This window comes from Urocampus carinirostris, chromosome 16, assembly GCF_059441175.1.
Source record: "Urocampus carinirostris isolate Australia breed hairy pipefish chromosome 16, RoL_Ucar_1.0, whole genome shotgun sequence".
Lineage (NCBI taxonomy): Eukaryota > Metazoa > Chordata > Actinopteri > Syngnathiformes > Syngnathidae > Urocampus > Urocampus carinirostris.
Window position 1 is genome coordinate 5621125 of NC_142364.1, and position 13746 is coordinate 5634870.

General features: G+C 40.7%; 2 protein-coding genes across 3 annotated transcripts in view; one reads left to right on the top strand and one right to left on the bottom strand.

Moving 5' to 3' along the window:
• Nucleotides 1-2097, bottom strand: part of traf2b (Tnf receptor-associated factor 2b) — a 56712-nt gene extending 54615 nt beyond the window's left edge. For both annotated transcript variants that reach the window (XM_088355375.1, XM_088355374.1), the window contains exon 1: nucleotides 1637-2097. The gene's annotated coding sequence lies outside the window, so the exon portion shown is untranslated. The remainder of the gene's footprint in view (nucleotides 1-1636) is intronic.
• A 36-nt stretch (nucleotides 2098-2133) lies between these two features.
• coq4 (coenzyme Q4 homolog (S. cerevisiae)) lies at nucleotides 2134-10755 on the top strand. The gene is made up of 7 exons (XM_088355975.1): nucleotides 2134-2218; nucleotides 4426-4569; nucleotides 5884-5980; nucleotides 6045-6147; nucleotides 8207-8336; nucleotides 8410-8503; nucleotides 10499-10755. Exons 1-7 carry the CDS (start codon nucleotides 2134-2136, stop codon nucleotides 10647-10649), a joined length of 804 nt encoding a protein of 267 aa, XP_088212101.1. The 3' UTR covers nucleotides 10650-10755.
• Nucleotides 10756-13746: the final 2991 nt, after the last annotated feature.

The following is a 13746-nucleotide window of genomic DNA, read 5'->3' on the forward strand; positions in this document are numbered from 1 at the left end:
ATTAAATCGATGAATTTTCCAAGATTCAGGAGCCTGAATCATGGATCTCAGCGACGTTCGCCTGAATGACAAGCATAGAACGCGAGTGACACTGAAGGAGCAGGTAAAAATAACAATAGTGGCTGGCAGCAATCCACAGCTTGCAGCCAATGAGTGGCTAGAGAATGAAACAGTGGAGGGGAAAAAGTGCCAGATGCCTGACTCAAGGAACTCAACGACCATCACATGCACAGCTCATTTGTGGGCTTCCGTAGTTATAAATTGGCAACCAAACATATCAGCTTCTTCAGTGTTTTACTTCAATTAATTCCGTATTTTTACACCACTAGGGCACGCTAGATAATGCACAATGGGGCTCTCCAAATTGTACCATACAACCTAATTTTGCAACAAATTTGGCTTCAAGTTTTCTGCTTTGTGACAAAAAATAAATGTGTTTTGGGGGGATATCATGCAAATCTTGCTCCGTGGGGTATTTCATTGTTCTTTCAAAGAATGGAACAGTGAGCAAGAAGAGGATGTTGAGGCAATAAAACAACATTCGTTTAAAAACAGGAACTGTAAAATAGGATACACAGTATATTTACCGTATATACCCACTGCATCCTGTTCTCAACTTTCAAGTTCCCCACTAAAAGTGTATTGTGATCAGTTGCAGAGGTTCAGGGTTCAAGTCCAGCTACCACAACTTCCCCATATGGAGTTTGCATGTTCTCCCAGCATGGGTTTCCTCCGGGCACTCCGGTTTCCTCCCACATTCCAAAAACATGCATGTCAGGGTAATTGGCCGGTCCAAATTGTCCCTAGGCGTGAATAAGTGAGTCAGTTGTCAGTCTCTGGCAGCCAGTTCAGGGTGTCCCCTGCCCGAAGATGGCTGGGATAAGCTCCAGCACCCCTGCGACCCTACTGAGGACAAGCGGTGCAGATAATAATAATGACATGGCTTGCTGATTACACTGCGCATGGTTGGTTGGTTGGATCCCTTAACCATAAGGTCATAGGGGCAAAATTCCCTGTGTTGTGTCGGGCAAGTACAGCCTGATCGCCCCCATCCCTCTCCGGCCACCCGGTCAGCGCATACAGGACAGTTAAAAACACATTCCTGACCCTACTCACAAGTGTCACCCGGTGGTATTTTGGGTCACTGGTCAAATCTAAATAAATGAAACCGGACTCATTCGAGAGAATGTAGGGGATTCAAGTAACGGGTTCAATGTAGCCATATGTTTGAGCAAGCATGCTTTTTACCGAAGTAGCGGAGTAAGAGTAGTTTCTTCTTCACAAATCTACTCAAGTAAAAAGTACAGTCGTTTAAAAATACTCCTAGAAATACAAAATGTCCCAAAACTTAAGTAACTGTAACGGAGAAAATGTAACTCGTTGCTGTCCGCCTCTGTATTAGGACACCTTATCAGAGAGAGTTGCCTAAATGCAAAACACCAATAAATAAATATGTTTTAACCTAAAAACAGCAACATTTATAAGTCCATGTGTGAAAATAACAACCTTAAAGGAGAGTTTAACATAGCAACAGAAGTCGACATGTAGTCTCTCGTTGTCTACCCTATAGCCTCTCCCTTCGTCAACATTTACCTGAAAAACAAAACCAAAAGGGTATAATATAGAATTTACTCACCAAAATTTTCAGCTCGTCTCACTTTTAAACAACTATATTCGGTGAACATAGAATCTCACAGTGACGCAGACCCAGCAACTTTGTCCAACTAAAAAAGTCCACCCACATTCACGGCCACGTCACTTTACTATTGCTCCCCTGTTGAACTGTTTCACTCGAGTTTGTTCTATGGTCGAAAATTCAAACAATATGAAAACTAATTAACAAAAAATATATATCTACGGTTTATAGTTTGAGTGCTAATGTGGTCACCATTGACCAAAAAACCCACTGGACTTTCCGCAGTGACGTCACTGTCGACTTTCGTTTCACGTCACATCACAAGCCCCAAAAAATAAGCGTGATTAAAATATTTATGTTTTCTAGTTTGAATTAATGAACAAAAATAGTGGGATTTCCAGGTGAAGATTTGAAAGATATTTGGATATCCCACAAAATGGTAAGACGAAAGTGCGGCTGCTGAGTTCTCTACGGTGCACTAAAGAGGTGGAACGCGCATGCGCATTGGCGTCAAAACAATGCTGCGAGTGGCCAAATCGCTTCTACGGTTGCGTAAAGGACATTCCAAATTTTTAACGAATGGTATGATTGATTAAGTTTAAATTTTTTTGATTTGTTGGGACGTAATCGAAAAGTTTTTGTACGTCTAAACTTTGGGAACAGAATTTTTTGATTCAGATTTAAATGACACGGCGAGGGTTGGAGAGAAAGGACAGTTTACGAGCTTTATTTTAGTTTATCTTTAGAATAAATGTATCTTTTTCCGCATATCAGTTGTTTTGCAATAATTCTTAAACAATGTTGTGGATTTTTGCACTGTAAGACATTGTGCATCAGTACAAAATACATGTATTTACGTGAAAAACCTGTTTGCTGTGCCTGCAAAGTTCAAATCTGATGCATGAAGAAAATATATAAAAACGATAGAAATATTCTAAAGACATATTGCATTGCCTTTATCGTGTTGCATGTGTCATGAGCATGTGAAGTCCGGTGCAGGCTTTGGGATACTGCATCAAATTTTTGCAACAACAAGGTTTGTAAGGGTGCTTAAAATCCTGGAAAAGGCTTGAAGCTTAATGATGTGTTTTCAAGTATTGGAATGTGTTTGAATTTTAGTCAAAGTACTCGTAAATGCTTGAAATGTTCAAAATGTTTCATAAATCTACTTTAAAATGACACCAGCACTGCTCTCTGATGTCATTGCCTTTATTTTTCCTTTGTGTTTAACACCATCTGGTATTAGTTTGTATAGCTTGTCCTATGAAGCTTCATTGCCCCCTAAGGGCCGCGCCAGAAAGGACAGGTGCATGATACACCTAAATGGAGCACTACGTATCAATTATCAACTTTGCAAAAAATTAGGGTAGTGTTTCACAGTGGTAAGTTGTATTATGAAAAACTTCCTGTAACTGAAAATTTATTCTACGTTTTACCACCTTTTGTTTTACCCGATACATACATTATGTCACGAAAGTGAGTACAACAACACTGAAGAAACATCGCTTTGACGTAATGAAAGGTAGTTTGTGTAAAGCTATTATAGCAGTGTCAATTTATTTTGACCTTCAAAAAATTAAAAATATAGCTGCCAATAACTAAACCCTCTTGCAACAAAAGCGAGTACACCCTAAAGAGAAAGCTCCTGAAGTGTATGGTCTGAGTACCTTCAGGGTGACCCCCCACCTTTTTAATCACTGATGCAATGCTTACAGCACTCCTGTCCCTATCTTTCATAGATATCATTTGGATGTGACGCTGTGCACGTTCACTCTTCTTGGGACGTTCAACACAAACCCTATTGAGACTGCATCCTGATTTTTTTTTAAATGCTGTAGGATCTTGGCCCCTCAGCTCATCTTCGGAAAGTCAGTAATCATCTTGTAGCTTTGGGCAGCCTTATGTAGTGCCACCATTCATTTTTAAGGTCCCCAGAGAGTTCCTTGCCATGGTGTGTCATTTTGGGAGTTTCAGTGACCAGTATGACAGAGTATACATTACTTTTGAACACACCTGCTCTTTATTCATACTTGTGACCAAGTAAGAGAAACATGTCACATGGTATTTTACAGGGAAAATGACGAGCAGTGCTTTGTTTTTGACATGGGGGTGTAGTGTAATTGGGGTGTGTAATTACTTTTTTTTCCAGGGGTTTAGCTTTTATTGGCTATATTTGGAGTTTTTTTAGGGGGGAAAAATAAATTTACTTTGCTGTATAACATTTACAAAGAATTCGCTTCATTGTGTCAAAGCGATGTTTGTCACTTTTGTGACATATTGTGCAAGGGAAGAGATTTGTTTCAAAAACAAATATATTGGTGATTTACTCAAGATCTAATAAAGAAGGTGTATGAACCCTGAACATAAAAGTCAATCCAATGAAAATATATATATACTCTTAATACGTAATCCTTGCACTAATACACAATCCTTGCACGGCCCTTAGGGGGCAATGATGCTTCATAGGACAAGCTATACAAACTAATACCAGATGGCGTTAAACACAACGGAAAAATAAAGGCAATGGCAAAGCGAAGCCATCAGAGAGCAGTGCTGGTGTCCTTTTTAAGCAGACTGGTAAAAAATGGCGAAAATGTAAAGCATTTACAAGAAATTTGACCAAAATTCAAACACATTTCAATCCTTGAAAACACATCATTAAACGTCAAGCCTTTTCCAGGATTTTAAGCCGCTGTACGAACCTTGTTGTTGCAAAAATCTGATGCTGTATCTCAAAGCCTCCACCGAATATGTGCACATTGATATTGTTGCCTTTTCTATCTCTGCAGCGTCTGCAAATCACAGGACCAAGTTGACAGATAGCGGTTATTCTGAAGAATGCTATCCCGGTCACATCCCTACTTCTCCGGTTCAGAAGGCCTTGCTGGCAGTGGGCTCGGGGGTTGCAGCGTTACAAGATCCCTACAGGCACGGTGAGATGAGCCAATATATAAGAAAAAAAAAAAACAAACTAAAAAACGATTTTTGTAGATGAAGTAAGCCGAGAGTAGGTGTGGGTCCCCATGCAAGTTTTGTTATGGAAAGCAGATGTTGCATCTTTTTCGGTTATTGTTCAGTTTGATTTCTGGTTTTAAAAGCACAAAAGAGTTACTCGGAATACAGACGCTCCCCTACTTATGACCATTTGATTTACAAGTCAAGTCACATTTATTTGTATAGCCCTTAATGACAAGAATGTCTCAAAAGACTGCACAGGATTACAATGACCCCATCGCCTGATCTTAAACCAACATGCGGGCAAGGAAAAACTCAAAAACCTCAACATGGGGTAAAACGAAACCATAAGAAGTGGCCCCACAAGCGGTAATCCCCCTTCCAGGATGACCAGGGTGGAATAGATTTAGGATTGAGTCACAGTACACAAACATAGTAAACATCAATAAAAGAGAACACGAGGTAACCTGTTGAAATTTGTAGATAAGAACATTTTTTTCGGGATTTTGAAAAATATCCGGTCCGATTTTGTATTGTGCAGCTTTTTCCGGGTACAGGACATTACTGTAGTGATTCTTTCCGCCGATCCTGGCGTGTGGTGGCGCTGTGATAAGTCACCCAGCATCCACCCAGAAGAAGAAATCTGGCTTCTACTTCCGGGTTCGTGTGTAAACATTCCATACTGTCTATACTATGTCTACTATCTCCAGCGCGCTAAGAACTTTGACATTTTTATTGTTTGATATCTCGTCAATATCCATTTATTATGGTTAGTGTAAAGAAGAAGCGATCCGTTTCTTTTGAAATGAAAGTGTAATAAGAAAGCTTGATGCGGTTGAGAAAATGTTCGCAACGCTTTTTTTCGGGGCACATTTTACCAGAGAGGAGGAAGGCGTCTTACTCTTGAAGCTCGTCTTCCAAAAGTAAGTTAAACTTTTTATTTATCTTTATCGAGCATATATAATAGAGAACATAAATATCGGGACAGTTATAAAGAATAAGGAGGCGGTTATTGTACAGTTTGTCATATGCAATATATATCACATAATGAGTACTTACTGAATACTATTTTTTATTGTAATTATATTATCTCGGGTACCTGGGGTTCGGAGCAAATTCCCATACGTTTCCATCCCTCTCTATGAGGCGATTTCATTTTGTGATCCCCACCTCGGAACAGATCAAGGTCGTATCCCGGAAGTCATTCCACACACTGTCGGATAATCTGTAAAATGCTCTTATGGATATTGTGTTTCTCCCTAAAGTCTAACTTCAAAACCGACCTCCCTCAGATATGGTGGCAGTGCTCGGCGAGACCACAGGCCACATGGCCTTGCTGAATCTAAGGGACCGCATGAGAAATGACCCCGAGGGACTCCAGATTCTCACGTGAGGCGGACGAATTCTATTTTCCAGGAAACAAAAATGAAGTTTTTGGGGATCTGAACCGCAGGGAGAGGCCAAGAATCCGCCTTTCCACGCTCGATTTGCAAAAGATGGCCTCCCTACCCGAGGGAACCTTCGGTCGGGAGTATCTGCGTTTCCTGGAAGACAACGTGAGTAGGCCTGGAAATACCAATTATTTCTACAATCTGTGAATCGCTCGATGATTTTTTCCGATGGATCATCAAAAAACACGTCTTTGAATTCCTCCATTTGATTTAAATCTACAGAATATTCTGTAATAAACAAAAATGAAAACTTCAATTGTCAGTCAAATAGCCTAACAATGAACACAAATACATAGAAAGGTATGCTATACACCTGCTAGTGTGTAAGATACTTTTTGTATGAAGTTCAATAAAAAAAATAAAACATAAAATAAATAATAAGAGGACCTCGTGCATTTTTAACGTTTTTATCCTCTTACACATGCGGTTGAGAAAATGGTCAGAATGGCCGCTATTTTCGGCCAATTTTTACTACGGAGGAGGAAGTTGCCTAACTCTTGAAGCTCATCTTCCAAAAGTAAGTTAAACTTTATCTTTATAGAGCATACTATATACACCGCAATACAGGTTACTTATACAAGCCTTAAACATACTGATACAGTATAAACCTTTTTAATTTGTTTTACTTGCAATGGAAGGAGAAGCCATTCAATTTTGTTATATTTGTATCAAGACAATAAAGGCCATCCTAATGTGTGTATCAAAATCCCTCTGCCAGATTTAAGTGCTATTGCAAGTTTGTCACAAAACCAAGAGTAAGTCACACGACAAAAAGCTAATTGTCATCTGCTGGATTAAAGTGGTACTACAAGCATCTCCACACAGCAGATGATGACATTTGTTGCCAATAAATTTAATCATCAATTTTATCGATTCGTTGTTGCAGCCCTAAACGTGAGTACAGTAGACCCCCGGGCAATGTTCCCATGTAATCTTCCACGGATCGGAGCGTTTACACAAAGTCTGTGAGCGTCACTCGGAATAATGGTGAGCAGGGGCGTTACCAGAGGGGGGCGAAGGTGGGATGTGCCCACCCATAGATACACTCTGCACACCAAAAGAAAGGTGGATGTAGGGAAAATGAAATAGAAGAAGAAAAAGAAAAAATGAAGAAGAAAAAAAAAGTAAAAAGCTGGGGGGAAAGGAGAAGGAAAATGAAAAAATGACATAAAAGAAGCAGGAAAAAATACTTTTTTACTTTTTGATGTTTTTGCCTTTTTCTTATTTTTTTCTTATTTTATGTTTTCCTAGCTTTTTACTTCATTTCTTGCTATTTTTCTTCTTTCTTTCTCTATTTTATTTTTTTCTATTATCTGTTCTTTTTTTTTTTTTAGCTTTTTACATTTTTCTGGCTTTTCCTCCTTTAATTTTTTTCCTTTTCTTTATTGTCTTTTTTTCTTTCCTCCTTTTGTTTCTTCATTTCTAAGCTTTTTATTTCTTTTCATTTGGGTATTTTTTTTTCTTTTTTGCTTTATTCCCCGTCTTTAAAAAGCCTTTCTGCTATTGGTCGACGTCACATGAAATGCTTGTCTGCTATTGGTCACTGCATCATGAAAATTCCGATATACTATTGGCCGAAATCCGACATTCACTTCAATATCTCATGTGCTTCCGGAAGACTTTTGGAATCAGAGATGCAATGCATTATTTTTTTTGTACTGTATTTAATAGCTATGGTTCTGCTACTTTTACACTTTAGTAGACACCTAAAATAAGGCGAGAAGACAATAATGGATTTTAATCTTGCAAGGTGGACAGGGAGAGAAGATAGGGAAATTTCCATCCCCTTTTTAAATGCTCCTCCATGAGCCTCCTCTATTTATTTTATTATCACTGTTGCAAAAGCAGATCAGCCCCAAGGGGTGTAGTCATCAAAGAACATAGCACGATTGGCCATTAGCGACGATGATATAATAGTCTATACGATGAACAACAGTGTGCATTAAAAGTTTAAATAAGGAGCTGGCATCCCATTAAATCTCCTTTGCATTGGTCCAAAATTAAACTAAGGGTCCAGGGAACGTGATGCGAAAGGGAGAGGCAAAATCATGCTAACCATGGAAACGAAGCTTGCGATAACGAAATATTGCTATATCCTGGGGTCTACTGTACTCTTTGTTTCATTCAAGAGACACCGCTTAACTCCTTGATCTCGGACCCCCAGCACGTAACCCCCGACTCGAGGGCCGACGTCAAGTTCGTAGACGACGAGGAACTGGCTTACGTCATGCAGAGGTATCGAGAGGTCCACGACCTGCTGCACACTTTACTGGGAATGCCCACTAATATGCTGGGTGAGCAGAGAACTCAAAAAATGGATTTCCTAACTTCCCCTTGAGGTGAAATTGTAAAATCTACGACTTTTAGGTGAAGTGGCGGTGAAATGGTTCGAGGCGGCTCAGACCGGGCTCCCCATGTGTGCCTTGGGAGCCTTGCTAGGACCTCTTCGACTCAACGCCAGGTACATGTCGCCGTTAAACGGTACAACGTCTACATGGAATAGAATAGAATATACCTTTATTATCATTTTTACAAAATGGGTTGAACACATTGTGACAACAAAATTGGACGATACAGTGCCTAGCGAAAGTATTGACCCCCTCCCAACCTTCCTCCAGAGAACATTTTGTCACATTTCAGGCTTCAAACTTAAAACTGAAAAACTGAAATCAAAAACATGTGAGATACAATCAAGAAGAAAAACGTTTTTTATTATATTTACAACCCCAAAAAAAAACGTATGTGTTTGAGTTTATTCGAGCGAGTCTTAGAATTTCACATACTTGCACGTGCAACAGAAGAATGGGCAAATATTTGTCCCTCAAGATGTGCAAAACCTATAGAGACTCCCCCCATAATAGACTTGCGGCTGTGATCGCAGCGGAAGGAGATTGTACCGTTTCCATAGTTCAATATACTTTCATCAAGACACACACTCTCTTGGATTTATGGACTTTTCTTTTACTACCGTATTTTCCGCACTATAAGGCGCACCTAAAAGCCTTTATTTTTTTTCAAAAGCTGACCATGCGCCTTATAATACAGTGCGCCTTATTTATGGATCAATATTAATTTGTAAAGTCTTGCAACTAACTTGCAGCCGCCGACTAGATTTTCCCCCGAACGCCAAGTAGTCCGCGGTGTATGCTGGGATTTATTTACCGGCGTTTCATTGGCTAACCAATGTGTCAATCATCATTTGAATCAATCACTATTGGCTAAACTTATTTGGAGGTAAAGGGGCGGATCCTTTTTATCATTTACAGGCTGCCATTGGCTTAAACGGCAAAACAAAGCCTGCAATTGGCCGAAAAGGATGAATGCGTATAGCACGTGGCTGACGGCATACAGAAAGCATTTTTTTACTATTTTGTATTTGTAAATATTTTATTCTCCTGGATTTACTAAACTCACGGATATAAGAGGACCACGGCTGCACATTATTATGAACACAACGACTTCGGTGAGCTACTCCGGCTATATATATTATCCCTGTATCTTGTTTCAGACTGAACTCGATGTTTCTGTGATAAGCGGTGCAGATAATGGATGGAATGGAGTGTCTATTTTGGAGTGTCATATATACAGTAAAGTTGTGAGCGAAAAAGAAAATAGAAGCTAAGGAATGGTTGGCATTTTTTGAATCCCAAGACTTTAACCTTCCGAATGATGGAACGATGCATTTGAGTGACATCGTACAGACACCGCATCCGCACGTGTTCTTGACACGTATTTGCGTCTTTGCAAGCTTTGGGAATGTTAAGGGGGTAATCAGTTGGACTGAACTATCTGACTGTTTCGTCGACGTTCCCATTGTAGCGCCTTATAATCCGGTGCGTCTTATGTATGTCAAAAATAGGACCAAAAACGATTTTTTCGGGGTGCGCCCTATAACCCGGTGCGCCTTATAGTGCGGAAAATACGGTAATCATCTACTGAAGAAGCCAGGGCCTTGGTCCAACTCCTCCTGTCAGGATATGTCCTCCTACCTTGTGGCTGGCCCAATTCAGACTGCCCTTGCGAGGTGAGACATGTACCAGTTCTCGGTTCTGGTCCCCAGGGAAGGGCGTACCCCCTGTGGTGGAGTTGTGACGACAACCTTTGATGCACAAATGCAGCCAATGCCCCACTCCCTATCAGTCAGATATCATATCTATGTGATTTACTTAAAACACAGTATTCACTTGACATGTTTTGACATTGTCTGATTTATTTTCTGACATTGCAAAGCGGAATTCTGACTAAACGTTGAATACTCTACATTTCTTAGCACAATACAAAATGTTGAATGAAATTTCTTTTAACGATTGTGTCTCGTATGTTTGTGATTCTTAGAAAACATTTTTAGTTTGTTATCTATAAGTTTGAAACCTTAAATATGACAATATGTCAAAAAATTCCTTGGGGGCCATTACTTTCGCAACATGACGTTGTTTCCCCGGTAACCACTTTCCAGTCGAGTACGGTCACTGGCGACATCTTTGGGCCCCTGGGCGGTGAGGAACGGCCTGCAGGCCCGTTGCGTCCTCTGCGTCTTCTACGAGAGAAGATGGGAGCAGAACTTGGAGGATCTTCGAGAGGAACTCAACATCCAGCCGCCGCCGTAGATGTCCACCTTCATTTATGAACTTGTTGTCTTTCACGTGGGGAATTTTTATGAGCGTTTTTGGAGAAAATGTACATTTTTATTTCATAAAATGGAATCCAAACAAATTATTTTAGAAAAGGTTGTGATTGTCCAACCCTTGTCCTAGCCCACAGGTGTCAAACAGGCGGCCCGCGGGCCAGATCAGGCCCGCTAAGGGATTGAATCCGGCCCGCGGGACAACACTCAGAGAAGCACAAGAGAAAAACAAGCTGCAGGTTGAAATAGGTCGACTTGATGTTGCCAAAGACAGGTGCCTTGAACAAAGACACTACTTGTATTTATTTCTCTCTCTCTCTCTCTCTCTCTCTCCCTTTTCTACCCCTTTTCTCCCACTCTCTGTCTCTGTCTCTTTCACTCTGTGTGTCTCTCTTTTTCTCTTTGTTGTTCTTTGTCTCTTTCTCTCTCAGTGTCTTTTAACCTCTTTTGCTCTAACTTCCTTTTTTCCTTTTCTCTCTTTTCTCTTTCTCTCTTCTGACCCTTCGCGCTTTCTTTTCTCTTTTCTCTCCTGTCATTCTATTTCTCTTTGGATTTCTTTCTTTCTCTCTCTCTCTCTCTCTCTCTCTCTCTCTCTCTCTCTCTCTCTCTCTCTCTCTCTCTCTCTCTGTCTCTCTCTGTCTCTTTTCCACCCCTTTTCTCCCACTCTTTGTCTCTGTCTCTTTCACTCTCTGTGTCTCTTTCTCTTCCGTTGTTGCTCTTTGTCTCTGTCTCTCTCTCTGTGTCTTTTTAACTTCTTTTACTCTAACTTCCTTTTCTCACTTTTCTCTTTCTCTCTTCCTACCCTTTGCACTTTCTTTTCTCTTTTCTCTCCTTCTGTCTTTCTATTTCTCTTTGGATTTCTTTCTTCCTCTCCCTTTCTTTCCCCCTCTCTCACAACTTCTCTTTTTATCTCTTTTGTTTCTCACGCTCTCTCCCTCTCTCTTCTTTTCTCTCCCTCTTTCTCTTATTTCTTTATCTCTCTTTTTCTTTCTGTTTAATCTACTAGTCCGGCCCCCGACAGAATGTTTGTTCTATCTTGTGGCCCCCGAGTTTAAATGAGTTTGACACCCCTGTCCTAGCCCTTGCCTTGTTATGAGACAATACCGCCCCCTTGTGGCTGATTGCTGTCACTATTGAAAAACATTTTTACGATTATTGTTTATAAAGAGAAAGGTCTCTAGTACAAGACCTGGCCTGGAGAGGGATTGGCGACATCAGGCTGTATTTGCCCAAGACACACCACAGGAAATGGTGCCCCTACGTCCCTAATGATTAAGGGTTCTAACCATTTTTCTTGATTATATCATTTTTATAGATTTACGGAATATAAACACGTTTTCACATGCTTTATCAGCAAGTTAGTCCATTTTTTCTCACTTTTTCTATCTCATACAAACAAATCAGTCAGTTATCCTTCGTTATTACGCGGTTTACTTTTTACCGTCTTGCTACTACACCGAATTGCATCGGTAGATATGATCATGTTTTTTTGTGATGTTGAAAAGTATCTGGAAATAGTTGTAGGTTAGATTTTGTATTGTGTGCACCTTTTTCCGAGTACAGGATGTTACTGTAGTGCTTCTTCCAGCCACTACCGGCGTGTGGCGCTGTGAGAGGTCATCCAGCATCTACCCTGAAGAAGAAATCCACTTCCTCCTAGTTTGTGTAAACTTCCTATACTGTATCTCCAGCGCGATATGAATTTTGACATCTTTATTGTTCAATGTCTTGTGCATCCATTCTATATGGTTGGTGTAAAGTGTAAAGAAGAGGCGAGCCGTTTCTTTTGAAATGAAAGTGGAATAAGAAAGCTTGATGCGGTTGAGAAAATGGTTGGATCGCTTTTTCCCGGACACTTTATACCACAAAGGATGAAGTCACCTAACTCTTGAAGCTCATTCTCCAAAAGTAAGTTAAACTCCTCTTTATTTATCTTTGTAGAGCATATTATTTTATAAAACGTTTATTTTTTTGGAACAAAACAATAAAGGTTACTTAAACAAGCCTTAAACATTCTTATATAAATCTTTAACATACAAAATATAGCACTGAAGATACTTACCAACAAATTTATGAACGATCGTCCGATCTCGTTCGTAAGAAGGGCAGCGTCTGTAACCCAGACCTCTTCAACTTTCGAGTGTAAAGAAGAGGCGAGCCGTTTCTTTTGAAATGAAAGTGTGATAAGGAAGCTTGATGCGGTTGAGAAAATGGATTGCTTTTTTTCGACCACTTTTTACCACGGAGCAGGAAGGCGCCTAACTCTTGAAGCTCATCTTCCAAAAGTAAGTTAAACTTAACTTTATCTTTATAGAGCATATTATTTTAAGAAATCTTCATTTTTTAGTACAAAACAATACAAGTTACTCTTTCAAGCCGCAAACATACTTATACAAACCTTAAAGATACTAAATATAGCACATTTTGCGTTGCGTTTCTCACAAGTTTTATTAGAAGAAAGGGAAAGAGGTGCGCCCACGATCCGGGGATTATTGGACGCGGGAAGCAGGTCGCTCTGAACGCGGAAGTGGATCTTCGGTGGCGAGCGCTGGCGCTGTCGGGAACGGAAAAACGGGTCAGTAGCAGGGACAGGAGAGCAAAAACGTGGTCGGAAGCGAGTCGTAAGCCAGGAAAGGAGAGTAGGCATGGTCGAGGACAAAAGATGTCGAAAGCCGGGACGGGAGAGTAGACGTGGTCAGGATCAAAAACGGGTCGAAGCCGGGGGACAGTCAGGAGCAAAAAAAACAGGTGGGAGTCAGGGTCCAGCGCGGTGGTTAGCGCGTGTGCGGCACAGTTCTGAGGTCATGGGTTCAAATCCAGCTACCAACCTTCCTGTGCGGAGTTTGCATGTTCTTCCCGTGCTTGCGTGGGTTTCCTCCCACATTCCAAAAACATGCATGTCAGGTTAATTGGCCGGTCGAAATTGTCCTTAGGTGTGAATGAGCGCGTGAATTGTCAGTCCCTGTGTGCCCTGCAACTGGCTGGCAAGTAGTTCAGGGTGTCCCCTGCCCACTGCCCGAAGATAGCTGGGATGGGCTCCAGCACCCCCGCGACCCTACTGAGGATAAGCGGTGCAGATA